The 22560-nt window shown below is 37.6% G+C and overlaps 1 protein-coding gene across 1 annotated transcript; it reads right to left on the bottom strand.

Annotated features, from left to right (window-relative positions):
- Positions 1–18188: 18188 nt before the first annotated feature.
- LOC131979917 (tripartite motif-containing protein 16-like) lies at positions 18189–21770 on the bottom strand. The gene is made up of 2 exons (XM_059343996.1): positions 21267–21770; positions 18189–20583 (listed from the first exon to the last, which is right to left on the bottom strand). The coding sequence occupies exons 1-2, from the start codon at positions 21736–21738 to the stop codon at positions 19994–19996; spliced, it is 1062 nt and encodes a 353-aa protein (XP_059199979.1). The 5' UTR covers positions 21739–21770; the 3' UTR covers positions 18189–19993.
- Between the last annotated feature and the right edge of the window lie 790 nt (positions 21771–22560).

Here is a 22560-nt window from a genome sequence, read left to right as displayed (position 1 = left end):
ACCCTGTGAAGAGGGGTTACTCACCCTGTGATAAGGGGTTACTCACCCTGTGTAGAGGGGTTACTCACTCTGTGTAGAGGGGTTATTCACCCTGTGAAGAGGGGTTACTCACCCTGTGTAGAGGGGTTACTCACCCTGTGTAGAGGGGTTATTCACTATGTGATAAGGGGGTTTCTCACCCTGTGTAGAGGGGTTACTCACCCCGTGAAGAGGGGTTACTCACCCTGTGTAGAGGGGTTATTCACCCTGTGTAGAGGGGTTACTCACCCTGTGATAAGTGGTTACTCACCCTGTGAAGAGGGGTTACTCACCCTGTGTAGAGGGGTTACTCACCCCCTGAAGAGGGGTTACTCACCCTGTGTAGAGGGGTTACTCTCCCTGTGAAGAGGGGTTACTCACCCCCTGAAGAGGGGTTACTCACCCTGTGAAGAGGGGTTACTCACCCTGTGTAGAGGGGTTACTCACCCCCTGAAGAGGGGTTACTCACCCTGTGTAGAGGGGTTACTCACCCTGTGAAGAGGGGTTACGCACTCATTTTTGTTACATAAAGACACATGTTCTAAAAATAAACCCATGAAGCTATGGTCAGTAGTTTACTTTTATAGTATATACTTTATACTTAAAACTAGATAATTATGATACTATTGCTATTTATAAGAATAAAATACTTGGTACGCTTCATGTTTTTTGCAGCGAGTGGCAGAACGCTGCAGAAAACTGCCATCACATAGAGTCCAGTAAACAAATGTGCAGCCTCAGCATATTAGCAGCTTTCTCTTTGTCCTGTTGTATTTCTCAGAGTTGCGTGGCGTCGCTGCAGCCGCTGGCTAAGATGGGATGAAAATTGACCCGGCAGTCGGCTTTAATTTGTTTAATTATCGATCCGGGGCGTTGTAATCAGCAAGGTGCCACGCTGAAGGCAAGAAACAGCGGATATAACAAATGGTTAATGGCAGAGCCTAATTGCCGAGGCCCAAGACAGGCATGCAACAAATTCTCCTTAACTCAGCACATGACCATTAAAAACCAAGCAATACTTACCATTAGCCTGAACGGATCAACCAGCCGGCTCGTTCATTATCTGCAGCAGCACAACGCTCGTTTAGCAAATGAAGCTGTGTTCAGAATGTAACGTTAATGATGGAGCAGAGCCTCCCACACTGTAAAAAGCTGTCTAAAAACCAGATGAAACACTAAATCTGAGGGAAATGGTCTTTCTGCATGGACAGATTAACATTAAATTAAGATTATTAAATCTAGAAATGAGCATGTTGAACACTTAAAATAATAAATTAACTCTTAAAACCAGATAAAGTAAAGCTGCCAGCAGTGATGAACTGGCCCGAGCAGAGTGACCTGATGATTATTTGGTTCTTACCAAGATAAAAAAAAACTTTAGATTTAGAAGTGTTAGATCATTTATCTGGTTTTAAGAGTTCATTTATTATTTTAAGTGTTCAACATGCTTATTTCTAGATTTAATAATCTTAATTTAATAAATCTTGTCAAGGTAAATTATCTGTCCATGCAGCAAGATCATTTTCTCAGATTTACTGGTTATCTTTATTTTTAGACACACCTTTTTGCAGTGCAGACAGTCAGCCTACAGTAGAGTAGCAGCTGTCACATATACTGTATCTGTTCAATATTCATCTCCAATCCTACGTATAAAAACAGAGCTGCAGCACCATATGCTCAGCCATGTTTCCTCTCATTCCCACCATGTGCCTGCCACTTAGTCTGCTGTAACGCTGAGAAAAATTGCATTAGATGTCAATCAGCTTTTACTGAGCTTCCCAGAGTGAAACTAACCTCATTTGTTGTAAGGAACTTTGGAAACTGTGGCCCTCATGCAGGCATATTGTTTTTAACAAACCCATTCTGTCTTCCTGAAAGTCTGCAGGTGGGACTTGGTCATTTGCAGCCATAGTTTGGCTTACAGTGGCAAGAAAAATCTGTGAACCCGTTGCAATTACCCAGTTTTCTGCATCAATTTGTCATAAAACCTCATCTTATTTGCATCTAAGTCCCAAGTAGAGACAAACACAACGTTCTTAACCCTTTGATGGACAACATGGTCTAAAGTGACCCAATATGTATGAGTTTTTATGTTCTATATCTTTGCAATAAATTATTTTCATCATTCAGTATTCCAGGTTTTCCTCAGCTAGTTTGTTTTTGATCATCATACATCCTAATTTTATGTTTTCCTTTATTCATTTTTGAATAAAATCCCTTTTTGTGTCACTATTCTTCTAATGCACAACATGGGTCAAAAATGACCCATATCTATTTTTAGCTAAGTAGCTTGCTAAGCTAACTACTTAGCTACCGTCTTGGCTAAGTAGCTTGTTAAGCTAACTAGTTAGCTACCTTCTTGGCTAAGTAGCTTGTTAAGCTAACTAGTTAGCTAACTTCTTGGCTAAGTAGTAAGCTAAGCAGCTTACTAAGCTAACTACTTAACTAACTTCTTGGCTAAGTAGTTAGCTTAGCAAGCTACTTAGTCAAGTAGTTAGCTATGTAATAATACAAAAACTCTTTTTCTTCATAAAGTATGAGAGGCAAAATGGAAATAATGATCTGTTGTTATCAAAAACAAGAAATGTAAAGAATACTTGGAATATTCAATCATAAAAAGATTAACATTAAATCACATGGGGGATGAATGAGGGTCATTTTAGACCATGTTGGGCATTAGAAGGGGTCAATATGTTGTTTATCAAATGGTTAACCTAATACCACACAATCACTGTGAATGTTTAATGGATGTGTTCAATAAAGACATGGAATATGATAATAGTTTGTGTGGTTTTAGTTATAGCATGTTGTGTTTGTCTACTTGGGACTTAGATGCAAATAAGATCACGTTTCATGACAAATGAATGCAGAAACCCAGGTCATGTCAAAGTGTTGACGTGCTGTTTCCTGCCAGTGTAATCCTGCTGTAGCATGTTGGGAACCAGTCGGCGCTGAGCTCTTCCTGCTCCACGCCGGCGTTCAGCGCTCAGCGAGCACCAGGTCAGATCTACGAACCGGCCGCCGGGCCCAGCTGGACTCTGGGGGGCTGCAGAGGAAAAGGCTGAAATCCATAATGATCAGTCTCTCTGGCTCACTGAATAATGCAAAGCTTTATAATAGAACCCACTCTCTAATGGCAGAGATAGATAAGAACAATTTCACACGCTGGCAGCAAACTGCTGCTTATTTATCCAGAGAGAGAGAGAAAGAGAGAGGGGGGGGGGGGGGGGGGGGAGAGAGAGAGAGAGAGAGAGGGAGAGACAGAGAGAGAGAGAGAGAGAGAGAGAGAGAGGGAGAGAGAGAGAGAGAGAGAGAGGGAGAGAGAGAGAGAGAGGGAGAGAGAGAGAGAGAGAGAGAGGGAGAGAGAGAGAGAGAGAGAGAGAGAGAGAGAGAGAGAGGAGAGAGAGAGAGAGAGAGAGATGGTTTGTCTCACATATATTACTATAATTTGTTGTTTTTTATATTCACTGCTGCTGCTCACTGCAAAAGGTGTTTAGTCTAAAACCAGATAAACAGTAAATCTGAGGGAAATGATCTTGCTGCATGGACAGATAATTTACCTTGAAAAGATTTATTAAATTAAGATTATTAAATCTAGAAATAAGCATGTTGAACACTTAAAATAATAAATTAACTCTTAAAACCAGATAAATGATCTAACACTTCTAAATCTAAAGTTTTTTTTATCTTGGTAAGAACCAAATAATCATCAGGTCACTCTGCTCGGGCCAGTTCATCACTGCTGGCAGCTTTACTTTATCTGGTTTTAAGAGTTAATTTATTATTTTAAGTGTTCAACATGCTTATTTCTAGATTTAATAATCTTAATTTAATAAATCTTGTCAAGGTAAATTATCTGTCCATGCAGCAAGATCATTTCCCTCAGATTTACTGTTTGATCTGGTTTTTAAACACGTTTTCTGCAGTGCACCACATAAAAAAGCTCTATCCTGCTTTTCTTTATCACAATCCTGTTCTATTATTTATTTTTACAGCTCAAAGGACCTGCAGTGTTAATTGTTCAGCCTATTAACTTGCCCTCTGTGTTGGCTCAGACCTTCTATTCTCCCTCTGTGCACACTTCACTGCTCACTGCAGGAATCAGGAAAGGAAACTGAAGCTCTGCTACACTGACGTCTCCACCTGAAGAGCCTCCATCTGAAGCGTCTCCATGTGAAGCTTCTCCACCTGAAGAGCCTCCATCTGAAGCGTCTCCATCTGAAGCTTCTCCACCTGAAGCGTCTCCATCTGAAGCGTCTCCATCTGAAGCGTCCCAGGGAGACCAGATGAAGGAGTAAGGAGGACCATGGTCCTGAGAGACGAGCAGCTGCTGCTCTGCATGTTTTCCTCTGGAGACAGCAGAGGGAGGAGAGGAGGAAGGAAGAAGAGCAGGAAAATCTGAAGGAGTTTATCCATTTATACATGCACACAGCTGGCCTGGGTTTACCCATGATGCCTTGCACCCTAGATTTGGTTTGGATCTGCAGGGCGGCATGGTGTCCATGGCCGATTCTTAGTTCAATCACAGAACGGGACGGTGGAGGTACCAGCAGGGCCGGCTCTAGAACATCTGGTGCTCTAGACCAGATCCATTGGTGTTGAACAGCTCCGCTTGCTGTTTCATGGAGGGAACTCCTGTTTGTGTTTGCCCATGGAGCCAACCAGCTATATAATACAACTGTCTGTCTGTATAATTATCAACTGACAAGTCAATTCTCAAAGAATCACAGCAGGAGACGCTAACAAAGTTAGAGACAAGAGAGACGATGAAAGTGGAAACCGCGCAAAAAATGTGCTTAACTGTGCTAAGTTAGCGTTGCTTTATTTCAACCTAGCTAGCAAGCTAATACAAATGAAACGTTGTCACACAAAACGGCATTTAAAAAAAGATTGGGACTTCTTCTCCTCCTCTTTTCTTCTCTTTGGATACTGAGCACCGGAGAGCTTTGACGGTGTTTCATCTTGAAGATTTATCAAAACATAACGTGTCACTGGACCGGACCTCTGAGACAGGATCTGACCGTCTAAAGGGGGGCGATCTGACCGTCTAAAGGGGGGCTGATCTGACCGTCTAAAGGGGGGGATCTGACCGTCTAAAGGGGGGCGATCTGACCGTCTAAAGGGGGGCAATCTGACCGTCTAAAGGGGGCCGATCTGACCGTCTAAAGGGGGCCAATCTGACCGTCTAAAGGGGGCCAATCTGACCGTCTAAAGGGGGGCTGATCTGACCGTCTAAAGGGGGGCAAGGCAATGACCACAAGTCACGTGACTCAGCACCACAAGTGAGAAAATGTCATTGTTTATGTATTTATTTATTTTGTTAATATTTATTATTTTCAAGACAGAACACGAAGGGAGGGCTTTGTTTTTTGTTTTTTGTCTCCCTCGATGGTGACTGGCGGCGTCCCTCCAGCAGATGGCGCTCTAGGCGACCGCCTATGTCGCCTAGAGCCGGCCCTGGTTACCAGGCCGGCTCGGGGTCCTTCGTCTGCTACTGATTACATCACAAAAAACGTTATGTACAGCAACGTATATATATACTTGTAAGCTATTTTTCACTTATCTGTCTGTGTATTTGTGTATTTATACACACATATCCAACAAAAACACAATTATTCTTTTTTTATGTACATTCACAGGAGTCCACACACCCTTATAGTCAAAATAAAAAGCAGTTTATTGCTGCTTAGCAGACAAATACGCAGAACTTGAACGTCGGTTTCGCCACAGACAATCGTTGCTATGACTACAGCCGGTTGCTACGACTACAGCCAATCACATTGTACTCCCATTGAAGCGTACAGACGATCATATTGTGTGACGTGTAGAATCTTTTATTTTTTCCTATCAGGTTTTGTTCCTCCCTTTTGGAGCGCCTATCGTTTGTAGGTTTTTTTTATTTTATCGTTTTCCCCTTGAGAGTTTTCCCCTTATCTTAGATTAATATTATTTAGTGTAGATAGTTTTCAGTGTTTTTTCCTCCTTAGAAGCGACGTTTCTTTGTTAGATTTCCACTCAGAGGGAGGAGTTTCATAGCCCTTTTCTTTCACTGTGAGGTTTTCCTTGCTGTATTTTTGAATAAAGAGATTTTAAAGAGCCCGACCTGACAGATAGCACACAGCAGCAGTTTGACCAAACTCTGCAGACGGCTTCATCTGGAGCCATTACTGCCCTCACCGTGTCCATGTATGTAGATGTGAGTGATTCGGCCTCGACCTTTAGCTCTGTAATCTATTGCTCATAACTTCTCAGACTGGAACATTGTTTTATTGATGTCCAGCCTCACCAGAGAGTCATTCACTAACTTATCCCCCTCTCATTAAAACCTAAAGTGACATAAACAAATACTGGTGGCATTATGTGTTCCACTAGGCGCTAAGCTAACCTCATCATAATTCTCCAAAGCCTGCACATTAACGGCGAGCTACGACAGCGCTGTTTATCAAGCAGCTTGTGTTGGCCTCGTTGGACTCCCTCCAGAAACAACTTCCTCCCCATTAGACTCTCGCCTGCTCGAGTTTGCGGCCAAAATGTGTCCAGAAGTGGAAGTGGGTTAACATGGGAGTGGAATGATTGTGTTTCTCAGGCCTGGATGAAAGATTTGAGATGTTTTAGTGTGTGGATGCTCCAGTGTTTTACTGTGCTGAATCATTGTGGGGAGAGAAGTGAACACATACGGCTCATAGATTCATTTTGTAGATTTAAACAGAATCCAAAGATAGATTTGATGATGTTAAAGGCTTCATTCAGTCTTTAGCAATATAGGGCAAGTCACAAGTTGAAAAATGTTATTTGTTGCTCATATTATTGAGTGTAAAAGTATTTGCATTATTAACTAGAAGGGCACTCAGAGTTTACAGACAAAAACTTGAAAAAGTTTTTTCTTCAGGAGAAGTGATCTGTTCCTGAATCCTCCTGACAAACAGACAAACCAACATGAATCAGAATCAGAATCAGAAGCCTTTGTTGTCATTGCACATAGTAACAAGTATTAGTACAACGAAATTTGCCATCAACCCGTCCAAAACGTATAAAACACACAAACAATACGACAGAGGTGAAGAGGACAGGAAGACAGAGATGAAGAAACGGAAATACAGGACAATGTGAGGAGAGGAAAGGAGGAAAATACAAAGAAAAAACCTCAGCAACATAAACACGTACATACATAATACACTTCACAACAGGAACAGTGTGCGTATCTGTATATATGTGGGAGTTCGAGTGTGTTAGCCTGAGATCCACCTTGTCCAGAACCTAACCAGTCCCGTCTCAGAATGTCAAAAATCAGAATGACAAAAAGCGATAACATAGCGGTTGCTATGGAGACAACCTTGCTAGCCCCCAGACAGCAGCAGACAGTCAACAGGTGTCTGTGGGAGGTTGGGGGGGGGGGATTTGGGCTCAGTTGGTAGAGCATTCATCCAGTGATCGGAGGGTTGGTGGTTCGATCCCCGACCATGGCAGCTACATGTCCAAGTATCCTTGAGCTAGATGCTGAACCCCAGATTGCTCCTGATGCTGCGTTCATCAATGAATTCCTGCTGGTGGCAGGTTTAGGGCAGCCTCTGCCACCAGGATGAATGTGTGAATGAGTCAGTCTGTAGTGTGAAGAGCTTTGAGTGGTCGCAAAGTGACTAGAAAAGTGCTAGATAAGTGCAGGTCCATTTACCATTTAGGCGAAAGTGGGAGCATGCAATGTTCTGCTACTCATCTTGTCCATAATGTCCAGACTGCTTCTCCAGGGCGATCAGTCGCTCCAAGATTTTATCCAAAGTTCTGTTTGTGACCACAGTCTGAGTTCTGACAGCTCTGCCCATCGTATCAATCATCTCAGCAGCCTGATGGGGCTTTGGACAGCTGTCACTGTTTACTGTGTATCTCGATAAACCAGAGCAAAGCCTGATCCAATCAGTAAAAACCCTGTTATCAAGGTTCTTTATAGATAGAGATCTTCTATGTCCTCCACAGAGAGAACCACCAGGAACATGACTCTCCACCTCTCCCTGCGTTGAGAGACCAGTTGATCAAAGCCATGCTTTGTTTTAGTTTGGAGAGAGTCTTTTAAAGTATAAGACAGAAGACGAGACGAGACGAGCGAAGCAGGAAGAACAGGAGGAAAGAAAAGTCTGACCACTTCCTTTGAGATGCTGCAGGTAGAAGATTTATAGTCACCAGATAACCACAGACACACTACCAATGTGACTCTAATGGGCCCATAGAACAGATATGAAAAAGTCCTTTCGTGTCTCTTTGTAGTTGTTTTCTGTATCTTTGAGTCATTTTGAGTCCAATTTTAGTTATTTTTGACTTTTGCAGTTTTTTGTTTTTTGTCTGTAGATGTTTCCTCTCATTTTGTTTTTCTTTAGTCATTGTGAATCTCTTTGTGGTTACTGTGTCTCTTTTAAAGTGGTTTTGTGTCTCTTTTAGGTTGTTTTGTGTCACTTTTAGGTTGTTTTGTGTCTCTTTTAGGTTGTTTTGTGTCTCTTTGTAGTGGTTTTGTGTCTCTTTGTAGTGGTTTTGTGTCTCTTTTAGGTTGTTTTGTTCATTGTGTGTGTTTGTGGTCTGATTTGTAGTTTGTATTTGGTCTCTGGAGTCCTTTCAGTAATCCATCGATGCTTCTACGTATAATTCTCGTGTGTGTTGACAGAGAGAATTAGTGATGCTGTTCTTGTTGCTTACACCTAAAGTGACAGAAGTAGTTGTTTTTTTCTCATATAATGTCTTTTTTCTCATAAATTTGAGATTTTTTCTCTTAAATTTGTGTTGTTGTAAACACGTGACCAGCAGGTTCTATCTGCTGGTAACAGCTGAATGTGGTCATCAGAATGTGAACATCCAGACTTTTTCTAAATATTTTAATCTATAAATGTACCAAATTTGGTGCTTTTATCACAAAATGAACAATAGGTTATCTATGGAGCAGCAGAGCTCAATATATCATACCAACAGTTCATTTTGTGATAAAAACACCAAATTTGCCAGATGTGTTGATGATTATATTGGGAACAAAACGGGATATTGGACCATCACAAACTCTGACCCTGGTTGCCATGGCAGCCATTTTTAAAAATGGCTGCCAGCAGTTGGTTAAACATTTCTTTCCCATTGGAACCAGGTGCAATAATGGACATAATCTAGATCCTAGAACCCTGAGAACCAAATCAAATACTCACTCACACTTTTAGAGACTTTTACAAAGTAACTGGTCGTCTCATTATATTATAATGTTATTATATATCGCCGTGAATCAGTAAAAACTAATATTTTATGTGTATTTTTTGATGGTGGATGTAGAGCAAATGTGGTTTGGATGATTTTTTAAAGTAATTACTCACTAATATATGTGTGTTATTATATTTATGCACTTTAATTTGCATGTTTACAGACACCTCTGTTCAATGTAAAGCATTTGGTGAATATGAGATGGCCTAATATCCTTTTTAAGTTTTTCATCTCTAACATTCTGGTTTACATCCACACGAGGGGGAGATCATTTATACAACCCTGTTCAACATCTCACTTTATTGCAAAGATGGACTTTATTCATAAAACATTTAAAGCATTAAAAACCATTAAACATTAATAAAACATTTGAAGCAGCAGAGAGGTTTGTAACTTTATCACAACAAGTTGTTTCAGAGCTGCAAAGATCACTTTTTTTCCTTGCCGAGTCTTTATTAACCCTCTAAAGTCTCCAAACGCTCCAAATCATCCAGACTAGAAAACATTTATCTTTATTATAAATTTACCTCTAAAGTTCTGGCTGTAAACTCCATGAGGCCAGTTTCAGTTTGATGATGATATACCAAGTAAAACTGGAGACAAGCTCAAATAGATTTAGTATCAAATGATAGAACTGGATGGAACCCTCTTATATGGTAGATTTGACACCTTTGGTCACATTTGACACATTTAACATTCTTTATTGAGCATGATAGTGTTTTAAAAAATGACTAAAAAAAGAAACAAAATGTCAAAAAAAAGACACAAAATGACCAAAATAAACCACAAAAGAAGACACAAAATGACTAAAAAAGACACAACATTTAAAAAAAAAGAAACAAAATGACTAAAAAAGACACAAAATGACCAAGAAAAGACATAAAATGACTAAAAAAAGACATAAAATGACCAAAAAAGGACACAAAATGACAAAATAAGACATAAAATGACTAAAAAAAGACATAAAATGACGAAAATAAACACAAAAGAAGACAAAATGACTAAAAAAGACACAAAATTACCAAAAAAGACATAAAATGACTTAAAAAAGACATAAAATGACAAAAAAGACACAAAATGACTAAAAAAGAGACAAAAAGACACAAAATGACTAAAAAAAGACACAAAATGACTAAAAAAAAGACACAAAATGACCAAAAAAATACATAAAATGACTAAAAAAAGACATAAAATGACTAAAAAAAGACACAAAATTACCAAAAAAGACATAAAATGACTTAAAAAAGACATAAAATGACAAAAAAGACACAAAATGACCAAAAAAAGACATAAAATGATACAAAGTGACTAAAAAATGGTTAAAAAAGACACATAATGACCAAAAAAGACACAAAATGACTATAAAAGACAAAAAAACACACAACAAAAGACACAAAATGACCCAAATTGTTCCTCTAAACACAAAGAGCCAAATCAAACAGAGTCCCACTAGAATAAAACCAGAGTTGATGACAGGATCACACACAATCACAAGATCACATTTATGTTGGTTTTTCTTTGTTTCTTTTTGGTTCTAAATGTTGATCCAGTAAGTCAGAATAAAACATCAATTATTATTATTATCAGGTCATATAGGTGAAAAATATACCAACATGGTATTTAAACATGTTTTATTGGTGAATACAGGCAGGATGGATCAGAGAGGTTGTGAGGTTTCTACAACCATCCAGACAGAAATAAAGCTGAAGCGTTATAATAATAATAATAATAATAATAATAATAATAATAATAATAATAATAAACGTTGTGCAGCTTTAAAGCAGCACCAGGTCCCTCGGAGCTCTCAGCCTTAAAGAGTCACCACTCAGAGTTTAGTGTTTCAGGGAGCAGCTGTGTTTTAGGACTCAATAACGGAGATGAAACCTGTAAAGATCTGCAGCAGAACTCACTAACAGACAGAGAGAGAGTCTCTCTATTACATCAGGACCAAAGAGTCCTTGTAAAGCACAAGTCCCAGTCCTCTCTGCTGCCCTCGTCCCTAAAGGAGATTAAATGTTGGCTCAGGCTGAAGAGAACCCAGTTTACAGAGACCAGACATTTCATCACAAAACACAAAACACTGTAAAAAATGTCTGTAGATTTTAGGGTGAAAAACTGTTAAACCATGACAGTAAAAGACGTAAAATGATAAATGAGTTAATTCAGTTTCAGTAACAATGAAACACTGTAAATGTTTATATCAGACAAAACAGGATTTTTACAGTTGGCTTTTTTTGGACCATTTTGTGTCTTTTTGTGGTCAATTTGTGTCTTTTTGGCCATTTTGCGTCTTTTTTTTTGTCATTTTGTGGTCAATTTGTGTCTTTTTTTGTTATTTTGTGTCTTTTTGTGGTCACGTAAAAGACGTAAAATGATAAATGGGTTAATTCAGTTTCAGAAACAATGAAACACTGTAAATGTTTATATCAGACAAAACAGGTTTTGTTTTTTTACAGGTTTTTTTTCATCTTTTTTTGTCATTTTGCGTATCTACATTACTCCACTGTAAAATACTCTGGCACCGTGTTTGTAACAAAAATACACTGTAATATATATACAATACATCACTGTAATGTTTGCATTTATTGTTAGTAAAAATCCTTTTTCTCACTGTTAAATGTACTAAACACCATATCTCTAACAGAAATATACTGTAATATTTAATGGTAAAATCTTTAATTTATGCAGCATTTATAAAGTATTTTCTTGTCAATTATATGGCAGAACAGCGTTTCTTTTGATGGAGAACTTTTTTATGTTTACGGTAAAAAATGGAATAAAATGTCAATCTGAAACGTGAAATCAACAGTGTTAATATCATTTTACCGTAATATTAGAAAAAGTTGCAGCGTATTTATTACGGTAAAGTTCTGTTGGTGTTTACCTTAAAAAGTCCGGCGGCTAATGGTGCGTTCAAGGTCCACACGAATGTCAGAATTTTCATCTTTGTTCCGACTTTCAAGTTCTGACCTTCAGTGTTAATATAAAACCATGAGGCGTTACGGTAAGAACGTGTTAGAGACTTCAAAATAAATCAAACCGCTTTTTTTTACAGAATCCACCACAGAATTTACACTAAGACTGTCAAAATAAGAGCTTTAAATAAAACATAGAAGAATCTTATTCTCCTTTACAATAATCCATTAAAATATGCAATGATTCAGATGGAATAGTGGCGTTAGAATGTGTGAGAGGAACCAAATTTAGGCTTTAAAATTAATTAACATAAATTTGAGATTTTTTCTCTTAAATTTGTGATTTTTTTCTCAAATTTTTTTTATTGTTTTTATCTAAAATTCGTATTTTTTCTCTTATATTTGTGATTTTTTTCTCACATAATTTGTGATATTTTTCTCAGAAATGTGTGAGATTTTTCTCTTAAATTTGTGATTTTTTTCTCTTAATTGTTTTTCTATTAAATTTATATTTTTTCTCATAAATTTGTGATTTTTTTTTCATAAATTTGAGATTTTTTCTCTTTCATTTTTTTTTATTGCACATTTGTGAGTTTTTCTCTTAAATGTGTGATTGATGGTAGTGAAAACATTCAGAGGTAGACAGGAAAATGTTTTTAAACGGCTTGGGGAGTTATCGGGACGTAATTGTCACACATTTCTTGTCAGATTCATGTTTTCTGAATGTTGGTGATGAATTAGTCTTTTCTTCAGAGGAAGTTGATTGTGTTGCTGTTAGCAGAGATGCTACATTAAAGTATCATTAAAGTATCATCATTGTTCACATTTTCTTTGAGTGCATTTTCACATCAAATGTGTGAATTATTCATAATGTCGGAGCAAAGCTTTGAGATCTCAGTTTATTTATATGCAACAAATGAGGAGCAGCAAAGAACGACACATTAATAATAGAGGAGCGAAGGGTTAACTGATGATTGTTACCAGTTTAATTAGCACAATGTTTTTCATTCTCACAACTTATTGTTATTTTTTTTTTTTTGCATTCTTTTTATTGAACATTTTAACAAACATATTGCATACGTCTGGTACACATAAATAATGCATCTTCAGATTACACTTGCCATCTTTCCTCAATCTTTCATCTTGGATCAGATATAAAATAACTTTACATTTTTATTCACTCCAATAAAATTGTGCAACTGAAATAGTCGTCATCCAAAAGTTATTATTAATAAAACAGCAACTTGTTCCAGTGTAGCAAAATTAGAGAAATAAAAATAATAATATTATTCTTAAGACAATATTATAACAGAATGGGCCGATTCCAGTTACATTTTCTCTCATTTTTACACTATAATGCAGATTTGATGGATCTCTGGTTGTATTTTCTGCTTTCGACTCTTTAAATCAGCCTGAACGCTGAAACATCTTTCTCTCAAGGCCACTTCACTCTCTCAGCTCCTCCTCCTGCTCCTCCTCCTGCTCCTCCTGCTCCTCCTCCTCCTCCTCCTGCTCCTCCTCCTCCTCCTCCTGCTCCTCCTCCTCCTCCTGCTCCTCCTCCTCCTGCTCCTCCTCCTCCTCCAGGAGCTCCTCTCTGAAGCTCTCCTGGTCCTGGTTCTTTGTTTCTCTCTCTGGTTGTGAAGGAATGTGAGGTTTGTTGATGTAAATGAGTTGTTGAGTATGAAACCGTCCTGTGAGCTGGATCAGATCTTGTTCTCCTCTCAGATCAGCTGATCATCAGATAAATGTTGCATGTGACGGATAGAAGCTAATGAAGCTGAATGAGTCTGAGATGCTGGAGAACCTCAGTAGAACCCAGTGGTGGATAGAAACACATAGAACCCGACAGGCAGCTAGTGGAGCTGGATGAGCAGCGCCGGGACCTGGGACATGGACAGTTTTTATCATAAAATTTGTCAGTTTTTTATTGTAAATTTGAGATTTTTTTCTTTTCATTTTTTAATATATTTTTTCTCTTAAATGAGTGATTTTTTTCACGTATTTTTTTTTTAGTTTTTTCTCTTCAGTTTGTTTTTTCTCATGAATTTTAGATTTTTTTAATCATGCATTTGTATTTTTTTAATCATACATTTGTATTTTTTCTCTTAAATTTGTGATTTTTTTCTCACATAATTTGTGATTGTTTTGATGCATGAGAAAGCTCCAATGTCAATCCTAAAAACAAGTCTTTACACAAGAATGAAATCCCTGTGAAGAGGGGTTACTCACCCTGTGAAGAGGGGTTACTCACCCTGTGTAGAGAGGTTACTCACCCTGTGAAGAGGGGTTACTCACCCTGTGTAGAGAGGTTACTCACCCTGTGTAGAGAGGTTACTCACCCTGTGTAGAGGGGTTACTCACCCTGTGAAGAGGGGTTACTCACCCTGTGTAGAGGGGTTACTCACCCTGTGAAGAGGGGTTACTCACCCTGTGTAGAGAGGTTACTCACCCTGTGAAGAGGGGTTGCTCACCCTGTGTAGAGGGGTTACTCACCCTGTGAAGAGGGGTTACTCACCCTGTGTAGAGGGGTTACTCACCCTGTGTAGAGAGGTTACTCACCCTGTGTAGAGGGGTTACTCACCCTGTGTAGAGGGGTTACTCACCCTGTGTAGAGGGGTTACTCACCCTGTGAAGAGGGGTTACTCACCCTGTGTAGAGGGGTTATTCACCCTGTGTAGAGGGGTTACTCACCCTGTGAAGAGGGGTTACTCACCCTGTGTAGAGGGGTTACTCACCCTGTGTAGAGGGGTTATTCACCCTGTGAAGAGGGGTTACTCACCCTGTGTAGAGGGGTTACTCACCCTGTGAAGAGGGGTTACTCACTCATTTTTAGTTACAAAAAGACACATGTTCTTAAAATCAGCACATGACGCTATGGTCAGTAGGTAAATTATACTCTAAAGAGAATTATGATACTATTGCTAGATAGAAGAAGAAAATACTTGGTAAACTTGTTTTTTATCTCCCAGTAGAAACACATGGACCGTCTCCTAGAGATGACCTTTTTTATATTCAGCTCATTTACAGCTGATAATTAATGCTGCATGAATTATATTCTCTATTAACATAATCAGGAAATGTTGGTAATTAAAGTATTGATGCTGAATGTTTCAGGAAAGTTCATCAGTTTGGTTTCCTGCCAAAAAAATCTAATCTTGAAAAATAGTATCTATTTATTTTGAGCCAGTCAGGTTTTCTGGTTCCAGTCTGTTCAGACCATCACTCTGTTGGGTTTATTTATGGTTTATCATGGTTCAGGTTCAGATGAGAACCTTTGTTATGTAACTTAACTTACATATGCAAGTTAAAATTAGTCACCTTTGACCTTTGGTTCTCCCCCCTCCCCCCCCCACTACCTACCTGCACCAGGGCCACAGTAGACGGTAGAAGAGTCCCGTTAAAAACAGGCTGTACTGAGCTCAGCTCAGAGGAAAAGGTCTCCTAAAGGTCCAGGCAACACAAGGGGGTGAACTGGAATAAATGTGTTAAAAAAATCATAGAAAATTTTGTGATTTTTTTCTTGTAAATTTGAGATTTTTTCTCTTAAGTTTTGGATTTTTTTCTCTTAAATTTGTATTTTTTTTCTCTTAAATTTGAAATTTTTTTCTTGTAAATTTGAAATTTTTGATCGTTAATTTGTAATTTTTTTTTTCTTCTAAATTTGTGATTTTTTTTTCTTGTATTTTTGTGATTTTTTTCTTGTAATTTTGAGGTTTTTTTCCCTTAAATTTGTATTTTTTTTCTCATAAAATTTGTCTTTTCTGATAAATTTGTTTTTGTTTTGATAAATTTGTTGTTGATTGTTTTCATCATTCATTTGTATTTTTCTCTTGTAAATATGTGATCTTTTTCTCATATAATTTGTGATTTTTTTCTCTGAAATTTGTAATTTATTTCTTGTAAATTTGAAATTTTTGATCATAAATTTGAGAATTTTTTTTCTTCTAAATTTGTGGGTGTTTTTCTTGTAAATTATAGATTTTTTTCTCCTAATTTTTGGATTTTTTTCTCTAAAATTTGTATCCTTTCTCGTAAATTTGTCTTTTTCTCATAAATTTTAGATTTTTTTCATCATAAATTTGTATTTTTTTCTTGTAAATTTGAAATTTTTGATCGTCAATTTGAGAATTTTTTTTCTTCTAAATTTGTGGGGTGGGTTTTCTTGTAATTTTGAGATTTTTTTCTCTTAAATTTTTTATTTTTTTTCTCTTAATTTTTTTCTCTCGTAAATTTGTATTTTTCTCATACATTTTCACACATAATTAATGTTTTTTTCTCATATAATTTGTGATTTTTTTCTCTCTCAAATTTGTAAATTTTTGATCGTAAATTTGAAAAAAAATTTACTTCTAAATTTGCCATTTTTTTTCTTGTAATTTTGAGATTTTTTTCTCTTAAATTTGTCATTTTTTTCTTGTAGAAGGAGGAAAAAGAGGAAAAAGTTGATCTTACAGTATGTAAGGAAGAACGTGAGCTTTAAACTGTTGTTTCTTGGTAAAATCTTCCTGTTCTGACCTGCTGACGCTGAAGCAGCTCATCTCTCTTCTCAACAACATTTATTCTGCAGTGAGGAACATAAAGTGGACGCCTCGTTCATCAGCTGCCTGAGTCGTATGAAGCCATTGATCATTGATCAGCTGGAGGAGGCTGGAGGAGGCTGGAGGAGGCTGGTGGCTCCATGCGAGCGTCATGAATGAACAGCTGCTGTGGAAGAACCATCGATCCTGCTGACAGCAGAAGCTGCAGAACATCACAGAACACATTCACATTTAATTCTCTCTCTGACTCTTTATTCTAACTGGAGACAGGCCAGATTTAAAAGCTGCTTTAAAGACTTCAGCTGCTTCTGCATGTGGAGGAAATACTCACAGTCATCATGTGCATCACATTCATTTAGTTGATGCAACTTACAATCAGTGCAACCAGCTGCAGGAACAGCAACTTCAGCAAATGAGCTGAACGCTCCGAATGCCACACTGTAAAAAATGTCTAAATGTAGGTTTAACGGTGAAAAACTGTTAAACCATGACAGTAAAAGACGTAAAATGATAAATGAGTTAATTCAGTTTCAGTAACAATGAAACACTGTAAATGTTTATATCAGTAAAAACAGGATTTTTTTTACATTTATTTTTTTTTTAAAGACATTACTCCACTGTAAAATACTCTGGCACCTTGTTTGTAGCAAAAGACACAAATGACTAAAAAAGGCTGTAAAATTAATTTTAAAAAGACACAAAAAATTACTAGGTTTTTTTTTTTTTAAATAAGTTACTCCACTGTCAAATACACTGACCTGACACCGTGTTTGTAGCAAAAAATATACTGTAATATATATATATACACACACATATATATATATATATATACAAGCCACCACTGTAATTTTTGCATTTATTTTTTGTAAAAACACTTTATTTCTCACTGTTAAATGTACTAAACACCATATCTCTAGCAGAAATATACAGTAATATTTAATGGTAAAATCTTTAATTTATGCAGCATTTATAAAGTATTTTCTGGTCAATAATATGGCAGAACAGCGTTTCTATTGATGGAAAAACTTTTTATTTTTTACAGTAAAATATGAAATAAAATGACAATCTTAAACGTGAAATCAACAGTGTTAATATCATTTTATTGTAATATTAGAAAAAGTTGCACCGTATTTATTACAGTAAAGTTCTGGCAACCAGCTGCTGGTTTTTACCCTAAAAACAACATTTTTTATATTTTTTACAGTGCAGTAGTCGTGTTCAGAGATCTAGAATATGTCGTCTCTCCTCCAAACCTCCGTCAGAGTTTCAAGGTTTCTACTGAGGAAGAATAGAAGAGAAATAATGTGTCTGTTATTATTTTATTACCTTCATAAGAACAGCAGCGACTCATAGGGAACGGCCTTCTGTTATAAATGAACCTTTATTCTCCTGCAGCTCACATTTGATCAACAGAATTGTAGTAAAATCAGATTATAGGAAACCAATTTAAACACCAATGATGTCATTATTCCACACATTGTACCATCGAAAGAAAAAATCACATCACATTTTCAAAATCACATTTTATGTTGGACTAAAAGACTAAAAAAGACGCAAAATGACCAAAAAAATACACAAAATTACTAAAAAAAGACACACAATTACTAAAAAATGACACAAAATGACAAAAGAAATCATTAAAAGACACAAAATTACAAAAAATGACAAAAAATGACCAAAAAAGACATGAAAAGGATTCAAAAATGGACAAAAGACTCCACAGAGTTAACAGTATAATTAGTATTATTATTATAATTATTAATGTCTGTGTGTCTGATATTGATCGATACTTTAGATGGAAACTGCCTCAGTTATATTTCATAATAGATTCACGTTTTCTCCTTCAGCTTTGTATGATATGAATGAAGAAAATAACAAAATATATTGTTCAAAGAAGAAGAAAGAAAAAACCTTGTTTATTGTATAAACCTTCAGTATTTTCACATATTATCAGTTCTCTGATAAGGATTACATCACTGATTATGATCCTGATCGTTACAGTTCTATAGTTTCTCTTGGAACTAAAGGACTAAATAAAGGACTAAATAAAGGACTCCTGCACTGGAAACACAGAACACAAACACATCAATATTAATATTCATCAAACATTCAGAGTTGATATTGTCATGCAGAGAGACGAGCTTCAGGTAAACAAACATTATAATGAGCAGCCACGGCCTTCAGCACATACAATTATATAAATATATATCAACTAATGAGAAGATGTCAAAGCAACAAACAGGAGACAAAATAAGTTTAAAAACAAAATACAGGATTTAACCGTCTGGAGTCTATGACAGAGCTTCATCATGTCCTGATGTAAAACGAAGCAACGTTGACCGTTCCGTCAACTTCTTCATTCTGACAAAATTACTCTGGCTCAACTTAAAAAATAGTTGTAACAATTTGTATTTATCTTTTTAAGTAATTCCAACTAAGACATTATTGAGTATTTCCCATGAGACTTTTATATCTGAAATAACTAAAAAAAATACAACACAAAGAAAATAAACTAGGAAATGTCCTCTGGGTAAATAGTGAAAGGGCCACTACTGCCGGTGTGTGTACACTATGATGAGATTCTTCAGAGATTTACAACAATTAATACTAGTAATGTTATGATACCAAACCAACCAAACCAACTCAACCAAACCAACCAAACCAAACCAACTCAACCAAACCAAACCAAACCAAACCAACCAAACCAACTCAACCAAACCAAACCAAACCAAACCAAACCAAACCAACTTAACCAAACCAAACCAACTAAACCAAACTAACTCAACCAAACCAACTAAACCAAATCAACTAAACCAAACCAACTAAACCAACTAAACCAGACCAAATAGATCAAACAAGATAAATGATCTAACACTTCTAAATCTAAAGTTTTTTCTTATCTTGGTAAGAACCAAATAATCATCAGGTCACTCTGCTCGGGCCAGTTCATCACTGCTGGCAGCTTTACTTTATCTGGTTTTAAGAGTTAATTTATTATTTTAAGTGTTCAACATGCCTATTTCTAGATTTAATAATCTTAATTTAATAAATCTTGTCAAGGTCAATTATCTGTCCATGCAGCAAGATCATTTCCTCAGATTTACTGTTTGATCTGGTTTTTAAACACCTTTTTTTACAGTGTAATAATGCAGGAAACAGCAGGATCACTTGCAATTTGTTCAAAAGGGTGAAAAATAGTTTCTATCATCTACACAAGAGACTTTGAGAATTTAAATTCTGATCTGACAAATGTACCAAAGCAACAAAGACAAGCTGTAAAGTCAGTCAGACTTCAGTCTACTTGCTTGTGAACAACTCAGCAGAGTCTCCATGAGAACCAAGCCAGAGTCCAGCGTGGAGCGGCTGGGTGAACGTGGTCTGGACTCTGTGGAGGAGGGTCATGGTCTCAGAGACGCTGTAGAAGGACAGAACGCCTGCACTGTGGTCCAGGTACACTCCCAGTCTGGAGCACAGAGGACCTGGGACATGTAATACAATACGATTATTGTGCCAAAACCTGTAGCCGTCTGAGTCCAAATTCAACGCCCAAGACTTGTCGTTGGCTCCAAGTCTGCATCCAGGCGACCTCCCTGCTCTCCCGATGGTTTTATACGTAACCGCTACATCAACTGCTGTCCCAGTCCACTCCACCTCCCAGTAACAGCGTCCAGTCAGACTCTGTCTGCTCAGGACCTGCTGGTAGCCCATGAACCTGTCTGGGTGGTCAGAATACGGCTGCTCTGTTTCTACCACTGCTGCTCTTCTGTTCCCCTCAGATAAAACCAGTAACGGGTGGACAGTGTCTGGATCCATTGTGATTTCACATAGATATTGTCTGAATCCGGCTCTGGTGGTGGGCTGTGGCACTGAAACTCCTGCTGCAGCTCCTGAGACGTTGTGAAAAAAACAAAAAAAACAAAAAAACATAAAGCTTACCAATTATTGTCTTCTTCTATCTAGTAATAGTATCTTAATTACCTTGTTTGGATTATAATTTACCTACTGACCATAGCTTTATGTGCTTATTTTAAGAACATGTGTCTTTTTGTAACTAAAATGAGTGAATAACCTCTTCACAGGGATTTCAGTCTTGTTTAAAGACTTGTTTTTAGGATTGACATTGTGAGCTTTTTCATGCTTTTCAATCTATTCAACTGTTGAATATGGTGAGTTTTTACCTAAAATATTGGCTCCAGTTGAGAGTTTTAGTTGCATGTAGAACGCTAATTAAAAAGCATTTTCTACGACCAGTATCCACCCACAGATACTGAAATGAGAAAAACAAACATGCTTGTTTCTAGTATTTCTGGCTTATTTTAATGTTATTACAGTCGGGCTTTTCAAGCCACAATTGCTCAAAATAAGTTTATTTGGATTTATTTTAAGCCATCATTGTTTTTCCAGTGTCCAGATATTTTTACTTACTTAAAGAATTCTTACAAAGAAACATTTACTTACTGCACTGGCAGATAATTTCTACTTGTTTCGAGCATGTATTTGCTTAATTCTAGTTATTTATTTCTCATTTGTTGTCAGTTGGTTGTTGCAGTGTTCATCTTCATCACCTCACCTTGACCAGCGTAGATGTTCTCCTCCAGCTTCTCAGAGGGCTCCACCAGCTGGTGCTTCTTTAACTTGGCCACGTCATAATGAGGCTGGAGGTGTTGCTCACAGAACGAGACCAGACAGACCAGACACGACTTGAAGACTTTCGTTTTCCTCCCGGTGCAGAAATCACAGGCCACATCTCCAGGTCCAGCATAGCAGAGATCAGCAGGAGCAGCTGGGAGTCCAGTTCCCTTCAGCTGCTCCACTAAAGCTGCTAACATGATGTTTTTCAGCAGGACAGGCCTCGGAGCAAAGGCCTGCCTGCACTGAGGGCAGCTGTACACTTTCTTCTGATCCTCTTCATCCCAGAAGCTTTTAATGCAGCCCATGCAGTAGCTGTGTCCACAGGGAATAGCCACCGGATCCTTCAGGAGATCCAGACAGATTGAACAGGAGAAAGTTTTCTGGTCCAGCTGAACTCCTTTCTGCGCCATTTCACCTCTCAAAGGCAGCGACTGTCCCAGTTTCTATTCCTGAGAAGTGAAACTAGTGTGAGCTCTGATCTAAACAACATGTGTTCACAGCTCTGGCACTCAGCAGCATGGTGGTCACGCCCCCGATCCACTGGTAGATCTGGAGGGGAGGCAACCAGGAAACACGAGGGGCTGGCTGAGTCTGAGATCAGGGGGAGGAGGGCTTCATCCTCTGATTCATTCCAGGAAACAGAGTGATACACTGTTATAAACACACACTCACAACAGAGCTCACTTCCTTTTTTTACACAGTGGTCGCTTCAGTTTTAACCCTGTGGAGTCCAAAAGCTCCAAATAATCCAGACTTGTTTCCTCCATCAGACTAGAAAACAAAGCAGCGTGGAGCCCTACTGTACATTTACCTCTAAAGTTCTGGCTGTAAACTCCATGAGGCCAGTTTCAGTTTGATGATGATATACCAAGTAAAACTGGAGACAAGCTCAAATAGATTTAGTATCAAATGATAGAACTGGATGGAACCCTCTTATATGGTAGATTTGACACCTTTGTTCACATTTGAAACATTTAAAATTATTTATTAAGCATGATAATGTTTTGAAAGTTAAAAAAAGATTCAAAATCATATTTTATGTTGGACTAAAGGACTAAAAAAAGACACAAAATGACCAAAAAAAACCCACAGAAGAAGACACAAAATGACTAAAAAAAGACACAAAATAACAAAAAAAGGCACAACAAAAAAGACACAAAATGGCCAAAAAAGACACAAAATCACAAAAAAAGACACAAAATTACTAAATTTGTTAGACTAAACACACAAGA

This window comes from Centropristis striata, chromosome 1 (genome assembly GCF_030273125.1).
Source record: "Centropristis striata isolate RG_2023a ecotype Rhode Island chromosome 1, C.striata_1.0, whole genome shotgun sequence".
NCBI classification, from domain to species: Eukaryota; Metazoa; Chordata; class Actinopteri; order Perciformes; family Serranidae; genus Centropristis; species Centropristis striata.
The sequence above is the reverse complement of the archived record's forward strand: the minus strand, read 5'-3'. Positions and strand labels throughout refer to the sequence as shown.